We start from the raw sequence: 12,500 nt of genomic DNA, 5'->3' as shown, positions 1-12,500 counted from the left end.
TCTGTGCCAGTCAACACCCCCAAACTTTGTTAGTTCGTCAATACATCGTCTTCTCTTCCTTCCCCTGCTTCTTTTACAATCTCTAGGGACCCATTCTGATATTCTTAATGTCCATCTATTATCTGTCATTCCCATCATATGTCCTGCCCATGTCCATTTCTTTTTCTTAGATGTTTTTAGAATATCCTCTACTTTAGTTTGCTCTCTTACTGTGTCTTAGTGTTATTCCCATCATTATTCTTTCCATAGCTCTTTGAATTATAACCAGCTTATGTTCTAAGGCTTTAGTAAGGCTCCAATTTTGTGATGCATAAGTTAATACTGGTAGGACCATATGATCAATTACTTTTCTTTTTAGACAAAGTGGCATTTTACATTTCATAATCTCATTTTGTTTACCTAAAGGTCTCCAACCCATGCTTATCCTTCTTTTGATTTCGGTCTCGTGTCCTGGGGAAACACTGTCTGTCCTAAATACGTATATTCATTAACATACTTTAGAGGTTCGTTCATAACTCGTCTTGTCTTTTTGCATTTTCAATGAACATTATCTTAGTTTTGTTCATATAAATAAATGCTTTCTCTATTCAAATCTTCTATCATCTTTTATAATTCTTCCCACGATTCACTATACACAACTCTTATCAGCAAATTTTAAGTTGGTAAGGTATTAATATTTTTTAATTTTAATGGAAAATAAACATACATAGATAATTCTAATGATAAAGATTAATGGAAAAGATAAAGTCCAACCCTTATCGTACCCAAAAGTTATGAAACAAGCCTGAATACGTTGTGCCCTAAAGTTATGGCACCAACCTGATTAGGTTAGTTCAAGTCTGGGCCAAACCCGGTTCATGGGACTGTGGCCATTACGCGAACTCAGGATTCCCCTTTGTAATCAAGATAATGAGTAATGTTGAATGGAATCTCAAGAGTCATGTCGCCAGAAACAGAACATTCTTGGAATTCATGGATCAAATCTACTGGATACTTCAGCATGACAAAGATAATGATAAATCGCAGGTGGTTGATGAGAGCTTTTCAGCTCCTACTATTGGCTATGAGAATGAACTCCAATCCCGCCAATAGCATCCCTTCTAAAACATATTTGTTGGAGTTGTTGAACAGTAAATAAGATTAATCGCAGAGATGAGAAGGAGAAGGTTGAGGATCACCTCACAGGTATTCCAATTATATTTGAGAAAATCAGGTGATAGAAAGCTGATATAAGTGGAGGAGGTGGAGGGAACATCCAGGCCATTTTAAGAATATAGTCTTATTTATTTACATCTATGTTCCTCAAGGAGGAATAGGCATCTCTGAGTACATAGAAGATTAGTTGACCAAAATTGAGGAAATTACCATCAATAGCCATCCTAAGTTTTTTTTTTTTTTTTTTTTTTTTTTTTTTTTTTTTTTTTTTTTTTTTTTTTTTTAACTGTATGAAGAAATCTAAGAAAAAATTCTGTTACGCCCAGTTAGGAATAAAAAAAAAGAATGGATAGCTTATTCTGTTTACCATTTCATGAATGGTTTTAGATATCTTAAATCTTTAAACAGAAAAAAAAACTAGATATATTGGTATCGTTTAATTATAGCTGCACATAGTAAAAATAAAAAATAACTATGTAAATTAAGATAATGTCTTATATAGTATCCAATGATGAGATTTTAATCAATTATACGCCAGCCAAACATCCCAAACTTCTAAAGGGATATCTGTTGAAAGCAATCAGCTTGAGACGGTTGTCTGTAAAGGATTAATTAATAATCCTTCGGCTGTCCATTAGCTTAGCTCAGGTCAGAGAATCAGATGGTCTAAGGTCGGGGAAGTAATTCCTATCAATGGCTTTACCCGAAGGAACATTGTTGAATCCTTTTTACGTAGTTCCTAAGGTCACACTTTAAATCCAAGTCTTAGTCTGTTTTACACTAATCCAGCGAAATCCTTCTTTCGTAAATAGGATTTATCAAGGATCAACAAGTAACTGACCGCTTAGGGTCCCTTTTTTATATGAATACAATATTGTATTTTCATTCTCATTGTATTTTCGATCATTTTTAATGCAAGGTGAAGGTACTAGTGTTAATCAAGTCTTTATTTGTATTTTTCTCTCCGTATCTATAATACATATTTCACGTTTATTACCTGTCAGCTTTCTTGATTTCTACTCACACATATATGTATATATATGTATATATATATATATATATATATATATATATATATATATATATATATATATATATATATGCATGTACACATACACACATATGCATTATATTGTTCCAGGGCCGTGTCGTTCTGTTATTGTTTTCTGCATGTTGCATAATATTTTTTCATAATTCTGACCATCCTTTACATTCTGATCTTCCCAGATTGTACCATCTAGTACATAGTACTAATTATGCAGTTAATTCTAACATTATTGGCTTCTCCGTCATAAGGTTCAATAATACACAGTATTTTAGAAGTTTTATTCCAGTTGTGACCAGATTTTGGAATGATCTTCTTAATCTGGCGGTTCAATCGATGGAACTTCAGAAGTTCAAACTTACATCAAATGTTTTTATGATGAACAGGCTGACATGAGTCTATATATTTATTTATATATATATATATATATATATATATATATATATATATATATATATATATATAATTTTTTTAAACTATATTCCTGATCTTAAGATATCTTATAGTCTTTATTCATTATATTTCATATAGATTATTTATTTTATTATTTCCTTTCCTCACTGGGCCCTTGTTCCGTGTTAGAGCCTTTAGGCTTATACAGTGGCATCCTGCTTATCTAACTATGGTTGTAGCTAAGCTAATAATAATAATAATGATAATAATAATAATATTAATAATAATGATAATTATTATTATTATTATTATTATTATAATTATTATTATTATTGTTGTTATTATTATTATTATTATTATTATTATTATTATTATTTTCATTATTATTATGATTATATATATATTATATATATATATATATATATACATGTATATATATATATATGCATATATATATTCATAAATATATATACATTTATATATACACACATATACATATATATATATATATATATATATATATATATATTTATATATATACACACATATATATATGTATATATATATGTATATATATATATATATATATATATATATATATATATATCTGAAATAACCTCTGTGCAAAACAATAATAATAATAATAATAATAATAATAATAATAATAATAATAATAATAATAATAATAATAATAATAATAATAATGACAGAACAGATACACTTTAAACAACTTAAATTTGAATAATCACGAATATAACAAGTTTTCCTTTTATGGCATTTACAGATGGTCACGTTACGGATAAGTACTCGAAATATGAAGATCTCGGCGACGACAATGTGATCGACGGGTTGCAGGTGATCGCCGAGAGGGAGATGAACTCCTTCCAAAAACACATCCCCGGATTGAAGCGACACGATGTCAAGACCTCTACCATAAGACAGCATTACTACCCGGAAGGTAAACGGTGTCGTCCTGTTTATTTTCTTTTTGTTCTTAATATGTTTTATTTTAATTGTTCATATATATATATATATATATATATATATATATATATATATGTATATGTATATATATATATGTATGTATATATATATATGTATATATATATATATATATATATATATATATATATATATATATATATATATATATAATTTATATAGTGCTGTGGTGGCCGATGTGGTCACGTCCCTGACGGGTGAACGACAGACTGGGGTTCGAGTCCCGCTCAAACTCGTTAGTTTCTTTGGTCGCTGCAACATCAACATCCTTGTGAGCTAATGAGGGGGGGAGGGTTTTGGGGGAGCCTTTAGGTCTATCTGCTGAATCATCAGCAGCCATTGCCTGGCCCTCCTTGGTCCTAACTTGGGTGGGGAGTGGCCTGGGTGCTGATCATATGTATATATGGTCAGTCTCTAGGCCATTGTCCTGCTTGATAAGGCAATGTTATTGTCCCTTGCCTCTGCTATTCTTGAACGACCTTTACACGTTTAAACCTTTATAGTTTATTTGTTTCCTTTTTCCCTTTCCTCACTGGGCTGTTTTTCCTTGTTGGAGCCCTTGGGCTTATAGTATCCTGCTTTTCCAACTAGGATTGTAGCTTAGGTAATAATAATAATAATAATAATAATAATAATAATAATAATAATAATATTCAATATGAAAAATATATCCGGTGCAGGCGATAATAGGTTATGTAATTGGAAGCTTTAAATAAAGTTATCCTTATGCAAAAGGTTTTGTAAAATTTTACTATTCAGTATTCTAAAGAATTGCTGGTGCAGACGATAACAAATTGTGAAATGGAAGTTTTAAGAAAATTATCCTTTTGCAAAAAACCATAGCTCTCTCTCTCTCTCTCTCTCTCTCTCTCTCTCTCTCTCTCTCTCTCTCTCTCTCTCTCTCTCTCTCTCTCTCTCTCTCTCTCTCTTTTTTTTTTTTTTTTTTCTTTTTTGTTCCAAGGTTTTTTAAAAATTTGTGAAGAGTACTTTTCAGTTTTGGTGTTCCAAGGTTTTGTAAAATCTCTGAAGAGGACTATTCAATATAGGGAAAAATTACTGGTGCGGGTGATAATATGTTATATAATTGAAGTTTTACCAATGTTATCCTTTTGCATTAAGCTATAGGTTATAGTTTTTGTGTACCCAGGTTTTGTAAAACGGAAGTTTTACCCAAGGTATCCTTTTGCATTAAGCTATAGGTTATAGTTTTTGTGTACCCAGGTTTTGTAAAACGGAAGTTTTACCCAAGGTATCCTTTTGCATTAAGCTATAGGTTATAGTTTTTGTGTACCCAGGTTTTGTAAAACGGAAGTTTTACCCAAGGTATCCTTTTGCATTAAGCTATAGGTTATAGTTTTGGTGTACCAAGGTTTTGTAAAATCTGTGAAGAGTACTTTTCAGTATAGGAAAGAAGATAACTGGATATACAATAGAATTTTTACCAGGTATCATTTTGCATTAAGTCATAGCTTATAGCTTTTGGTGTACCAAGGTTTTGAAAAATCTATGAAGGGTAAAGAGTACTATTCTCTATAGGAAAGAATTGCTGGTGTAGGCGATAGCAGGATATAAAATATAAGTTTTACGAAAATTATAATTTTGCAAGAAGCCATAGTTAATAGTTTTTGTCCTCCAAGGTTTTGTAAAATCTATGAAGACTAAAGAAAGTTATTCTATATAGAAAAGAAATGCTGGTGAAGACGATAGCAGGATATGAAATTTAAGTTTTACGAAAATTATTTTGAAAGAAGCCACGGTTAATAGTTTTTGTCCTCCAAGGTTTCGTAAAATCTATTGAGACAAGAGAAAGCTATTCTATATAGGAAAGAACTGCTGGTGCAGGCGATAGCAGGATATAAAATGGAAGTTTTACGAAAATTATCATTTTTCAAAAAGCTACAGTTAATAGTTTTGGTGTTACAACGTTTTATAAAATCTCTGAAGAGTACTATTCAATATAGAAAAACAATTGCTGGTGTAGACGATAACAGGATATAAAATATAAGTTTTACGAAAATTATCATTTTGTAATAAGCCACGGTTAATAGTTTTTGTCCTCCAAGGTTTCGTAAAATCTATTGAGACAAGAGAAAGCTATTCTACTTAGGAAAGAAATGCTGGTGAAGACGATAACAGGATATAAAATGGAAGTTTTACGAAAATTATCATTTTGTAAGAAGCCACAGTTAATAGTTTTGGTGTTACAACGTTTTATAAAATCTCTGAAGAGTACTATTCAATATAGAAAAACAATTGCTGGTGTAGACGATAACAGGATATAAAATATAAGTTTTACGAAAATTATCATTTTGTAATAAGCCACGGTTAATAGTTTTTGTCCTCCAAGGTTTCGTAAAATCTATTGAGACAAGAGAAAGCTATTCTACTTAGGAAAGAAATGCTGGTGAAGACGATAACAGGATATAAAATGGAAGTTTTACGAAAATTATCATTTTGTAAGAAGCCACAGTTAATAGTTTTGGTGTTACAACGTTTTATAAAATCTCTGAAGAGTACTATTCAATATAGGAAAAAAAATTGCTGGTGCACGCGATACCAGGATATAAAATATAAGTTTTACGAAAATTATCATTTTGCAAGAAGCCACAGTTATAGTTTTCAGTGTAACGAGGTTTTGTTAATTTCCCTGCGGCAGTATGACTCGGCCCAAACCAATAAAAGAGGCTCCCTCGCAGATCCTCATAAGCTGCCCAGGCTAGTCCTCGGAAAGTCTCCTTCGTCAATCGATGTTTTATTTGTCTCCAGTATTATGTTCTTTAGTCTTACCAAAGGCAGTCTAGAAACATACAACTTTAAATATTGATTATTACGACGCTCTACCACGCGGTGTGCAGTATACAATGCTTCTTCGGTCCCATCCTCTTCCTCCTTACGAGAGATTTCAGTTTTTTTTCTTTCGCTCTCTCTGCTTATTCCAATATTTGAGGATTCAAGTATTTGTCTTTACTGGCTTATCTTCTGCTTTTTTTTTTTTTTCATTTCCATCTTATCTCTGTTTCAGAGCTTCTTCTTTTCACAATCTTCACTATATTGACAGGTTTTCCAATTTTTCACTTTTACACACACACAAATACACAAACACAGACACACATATATATATACAGTATATATATGTTGTGTCTATGTATATATATTCACCGTTAAAAACAGTAATTTTAATCGGAAATTCTCCGTAAAAATATACTGTTCTCAGCCGTATCTCAGTAAAATACAGGCGACTGTAATTTTTACCCTACTTTGTTATTATCTTTTTACGGGGTGGTGACCGTAATATCATTCCTTAGGGTCAATATATCCGTTCCCAAAACGGTAAATGCCTAGAAACATTTATTCCAGGATTTTTACGCGGTGTTTTACGGCAAATTTTTTACATTGTTTATATATGTATATATATATATATATATATATATATATAATATATATATATATATATATATATATATATATATATATACATACATATTTATATATACATATATATATATATATATATATCTATATATATATATATATATATATATATATATATACAGTATTTATATATGTATATATATATGCTATATGTGTGTGTGTGTAGATATATATAAACATATTTAAATACAAATATCCATATATATATATATATATATATATATATATATATATATATTATTTTTTTTATTTCCTGTTTTCCTTCCCATTCATCGTTCGCATTTAGACTAAATCCTTCTTTTGTCCTTTCACTGTTTTCTTTCGTTTCCTTTTATTTGTTGTTAATTTTAATATTTTAAAGATTTTCAAATAACTATGTTTGTGTTTATGTTTCCATGCGGGAGTCTAAGTATGTTTTATAACTTAGCACAACAAAATATATATTAAAAGTAATTTTATTGTATTGGCTTCATTTATCAGTAGATATCAGTCAATATTTATCATTAGGTATAGACTTAAAAGATTTGGAGCAACACTTATTATTATACATGTTTCCAGCTCTAAGTGACTTACCATTCGCTTACAAAGTCAAGATGTTGACCAACTTTTATTGGGAGTTACATGAAAAGAAACAGTTTAGTGACTGAGAAGCCCAGATGTCTTACAGAATGTTAGAGAATATTAAAAAAAGAACTTATAATTTGTAAATGTTACAATAAATGAATTCGAAGGGAAATACTAATTTAGGATAACCATACAATCTTATTCAAATCCATCTTATTCATATATTCATATTTAAATTATCCTGCCTTAAATTCGACTATATCTGGGGTGTCTATAAAACGATCCACGGACCACATATTAACTCTCAAAGGCCTAGATCGTGGCCGGGATGAAGAAACATTTTATCACCAGTTATTATTATTAAATAAAAAAAAAAAAGATGAAAATAGTACTTTTTGGCAAATGCAATATAAGATTTAACTGATCGCAAGAGCTATGAAAATATAATACTTTCAGCTAATTCGTTCAGTGATAAATATTAACAAACTACAGCTAATTATATTTTGGAAATTTGATACAAGACTCCTTCTTGTAGGTCGCGTGCATTTCTCTTCAAAAAAAGGTCGAAAAAAGACACAAATTTTTATGTAGCAAAGCAAGGAAGGAATCAAGTTCTGAAACGAGTGCCAGAAACCTAGGATGAATAATTACAGGGAGCATTAATACTAGTGATAGATACGGTCAGTGAAGAGCAGGTAGATAAAAGACGAGTATTGTCAGAGATTTGAAACCCAAAAGCCTAACACAGGTGAGTAAAGAAAACGGAAAAACTCTTAGAAAACGATTCAGGTCCTCTGTTTGATTTGAGAAAAGATCAATTTCAGAGATAGAGCATATAAATTTGAAATAGAAAATAAACAATTCAAGTCGCATTTACTAAAAAACACTCAAAGAAAAACAGAAACAGATCATGCTAAAGGAAATTAGATAATTTAAACAATCTCTGAAGATGAAAATTAGCATTCTTTATTTTTGCTTACTAACTCGTTGCAAGAAGACCTATTTTTGATGGAAGAGATTGTCAATTAGGTTTTAATTCAGTTGAAATTTGCTTATGATCTTTGGCAAATATAAAAGCTAAGGGATAAAAGGTATCCAACGTGCTCATGAGATCTGGAAAATGAATGAAATTGACCTAAATATTCGACTTCAGTTGTATAAAGATCTTATAACTTCAGTATTTCATTTAGATGAAAACACTGATTTAACTAATTTAGCAAAGTTTGATCTTGTAAAATTGGATGACTAGAGAAACCGTTCAATAAGTTATTAAATGGTTTTTCGAATTTCCCAAAGTTCCATCCAACCTTCCAAATGTCTTTCATCGTCAGTTTCATGCATTTTTCAATGACACAACTTAATCATGTTGTTATTTTCTTAGAATATTTCATTTTAATTGTTCTTTACTTCTCTTGTACTTTATTGCCTTGTTTCCTTTCCTTACTGGACTATTTTTTCCTGTTTAAGCCCTTGCGGTTATAGCATCTTGCCTTACCAACTAGGGTTATAGCCTAGTTACTACTACTACTACTACTACTACTACTACTACTACTACTACTACTACTAATAATAATAATAATAATTGATATATGTTCTGTGATACGAGATATACATCTCGTGCCAGGATTTAGAGAAAATTTATTAGTGTTCTTCTAATTCGAGAGTTCCTGGAGAACAATAGTAGAAGAGACCAAGAACATTAAAACCTAGAATGGTTGATAAAGTTGTGGTTTTTTCTGTTTTATCTTTTAAAGAAACTAAACATCCATATGCTGAAATCAATAACAACACGGAGCTATGCGAGTAATAGTCTTTATTTAAAAAAAAAAAAAAAATTACTCAGAGCGCAGACCTCCGCCAAGGCAGCTAGGTTCCCTCTATCATACCATCTCGACCTTCACTAGACCCCTATTTATTTGCTCGTGGAGATATATCTAAATTGACCCAACCTTGCAATAGTGAAGGATGATCACCACCAAAATCTAATCGCTTCTAAGTTACCCCATTTCTGACACATCTTGAAGTTTAAATCAAAATTCATCCATAACTTTTTGAGTTAAGCTGTGGTATCAAACAAACACACAAACAAACAGACAGAGGTGAAAACATAACATCCTTGTTACTACATTGGATCCCTCTCAGGTTACGGCTAGATTTTCCTTCGCCTATAGATACACTGAATAGTCTGACCTATTCTTAACACATTCTCCTCTTCCCTCATACACCTGGCAATGCTAAGATAACCGAAAAATTCTTCTTCTCTCAAGGAGTTAACTACAGCATTGTAGTTGTTCAGTGGCTACTTTCCACTTGGTAAGGGTAAAATAGACTCTTTTGCTATGGTAAGCAGCTTTACTAGGACACTCCAAAATTAAACCATTGTTCTCAGGTACTGGGTAGTGCCATAGCCTACCATGGTCTTCCAATGTCTCGGGTAGAGTTTAAAGTTTTAAAGACCATTCATTAATGGCAGAGGCAAGGAACAGTGACAACCCCCTAGCCAGCAGGAGAATGTCCTAGAGACTGACCATATATACATATGATCAGCGCTCAAGCCCCCTTTCCATCCAAGCTAGGACCAGGGAGGGTCAGGCAATGGCTGCTGATGACTCGACAGGTAGACCCATAGGCTCTCCCAAACCCACCCCCTCCTTAGCTCACAAAGACAGCAAGGTTGCAGACATTTCAAGAAACTATCGAGCTTGAGCATGACTTGAATCCCAGTCAGGCAGATCGCCAGGTAGGGACGTTTTCAATAGGCCGTCTCAACACTTCTATCTCTTTCTATATTTCATTTCCTGATTGAGCTATTTTCGCGGTTGGAGTCCTTGAGCTTTTAAAATCCTGTTTTTCCCACTAGGGTTGTAGCTTAGCTTTTAATAATAATAATAATAATAATAATAATAATAATAATAATAATAATAATAATAATAATAAAGGCTTAGTCAGTTTTAATGTTTGAATAAAGTCTGCAACCATAAAGTAAGTATTGCAAAACTTCCAGCTAATTTCGATAATCTTACAGAGTATAAAGGCCTTGTTTTAGCTTTAATTGAACAATTTCGTTTATTAGTTTCATATTTTTCTCTTCTATCCATAATTATAAATATGTTTGAAAATTTCTAATTTTTAATGTGCCAGGATATAAATGATAAAGCTTGCTACTATGCACATAATCAAGCAAACATTAAACAAAGCCCTGTCCATTGCACATATAAACACACTAACATGGATTTCGTTAACATATATTCATAATTCGATACTATAACAATTAATTACTGATTTTATGTTTCCTGTGTCACACTTTTAGTGCTTTTTCAGACTACTTCATTATGTGTCGAGTGTCGACTCCTTGTCCCTCTCCCATTAATTATTATTATTATTATTATTATTATTGTTGTTGTTGTTGTTGTTGTTGCTTTTGTTGTTGCTGTTCTCTGAACCACCCACAAAGAAAATAGGGAATTCAGTATTTTGTATGGCAAAAAGGCTACAATGTAATGTATAGGTGGAACAAACTGTTTTGTGAAGTGCATAATGTATTTCCCTTGATAACGATAACATTTTGTTTGCATGAATATAACAGAAACGTCTATCAAGAAGTGAACTGATCACAGGTTTCAGAAACTTGAACGTTGAATGTTATCTTAAATAAGAAAGAACATTTTATTATTTATAGTTTTTCTTATTTTTTTACTTTTCATGATTTTGTTGTTCAATATATACTGGATTTAATAATAATGTTTTCTTTTAATTTCTTGTCATTTTACGACCTTCATTTGTTTCCATTGCAGGAGGATGGGGATGGTTGATCTGCGCATGCGTGTTTGTAGTTCACGTCCTCACCACAGGACTCCAGTTCTCGTATGGGGTTCTGTTTACCGATCTCCTGGACCACATTGGACAAAATCATACAATGGGAGCAAGTGAGTATTGTCTCTTCTCATTCCGAAATTGCCTATTTTTTTCTATACATCAAATACTGTATTGTTCGGATTCGGGTCCAAATATCCTTAGGAAATTGGAGATCGAAATACAAATGCATTTTTGGCAGCTTGAGCTGGGAAGAGAAATTAAAATGTTATATGTAGATATTTACTTTAATATCAATATGTATGTATGTACGTGTATATATATATATATATATATATATATATATATATATATATATATATATATAAAACGTGTATATATATGTATATATGTATATATATATTTATGTATATATATACACACACACACACACACATATATATATATATATATATATATACATATATATATAATATACGCACATATATATATAATATACGCACATATATATACACACGTATATATACGCACACATATATATACACATTTATATATATATATATATATATATATATATATATATATATATATATATATATTATATATTTATATATATATATGATAAATGTATGCTGTTACCATGGACAAATATGGCGGTGTAGAAAGTGAAAGTGTGAAGACATTGCGTAAGTAAATAGTTAATGGAAGATCAAACTGTGGGGTATAACTTCAAGAATATGAATGACTGTAGTATATATCTTACTATTATTTGATAACAGGAGGAAATTAAGGTAAATTGAAGTTTAGATTAAGAAAAGGTAAAAATAACTTTACAAGTCTAATAAAAACAAAAATCATTAGTGAGCGCAATAACGATATTCATGGATTTTTGAATTTTCAAAATTTGAATTCTTAGTTATTAATTATGTAATATTCTAACTCTCGGAGGTTAAGAAAATATTGGAAATTTTTAAATGTGTCGTATAAAACTTAGATTTTTATAGGGGAACAAGTCGTAAGGCATGCTTCGCCATGTCTCTCTCTCTCTCTCTCTCTCTCTCTCTCTCTCTCTCTCTCTCTCTCTCTCTCTCTCTCT

General features: G+C 31.0%; 1 protein-coding gene across 1 annotated transcript in view; it reads left to right on the top strand.

The window, feature by feature from the left end:
- The window catches only part of LOC137630623 (monocarboxylate transporter 7-like), a 446,411-nt gene that overhangs the window by 410,215 nt on the left and 23,696 nt on the right, over window positions 1–12,500 (top strand). The window contains exons 3-4 of the mRNA XM_068362227.1: window positions 3,378–3,551; window positions 11,386–11,517. Coding sequence (XP_068218328.1) covers window positions 3,378–3,551; window positions 11,386–11,517 — 306 coding nt within the window. The remainder of the gene's footprint in view (window positions 1–3,377; window positions 3,552–11,385; window positions 11,518–12,500) is intronic.

Source organism: Palaemon carinicauda, chromosome 38 (genome assembly GCF_036898095.1).
Source record: "Palaemon carinicauda isolate YSFRI2023 chromosome 38, ASM3689809v2, whole genome shotgun sequence".
Taxonomy (NCBI): Eukaryota; Metazoa; Arthropoda; class Malacostraca; order Decapoda; family Palaemonidae; genus Palaemon; species Palaemon carinicauda.
The sequence above is the reverse complement of the archived record's forward strand: the minus strand, read 5'-3'. Positions and strand labels throughout refer to the sequence as shown.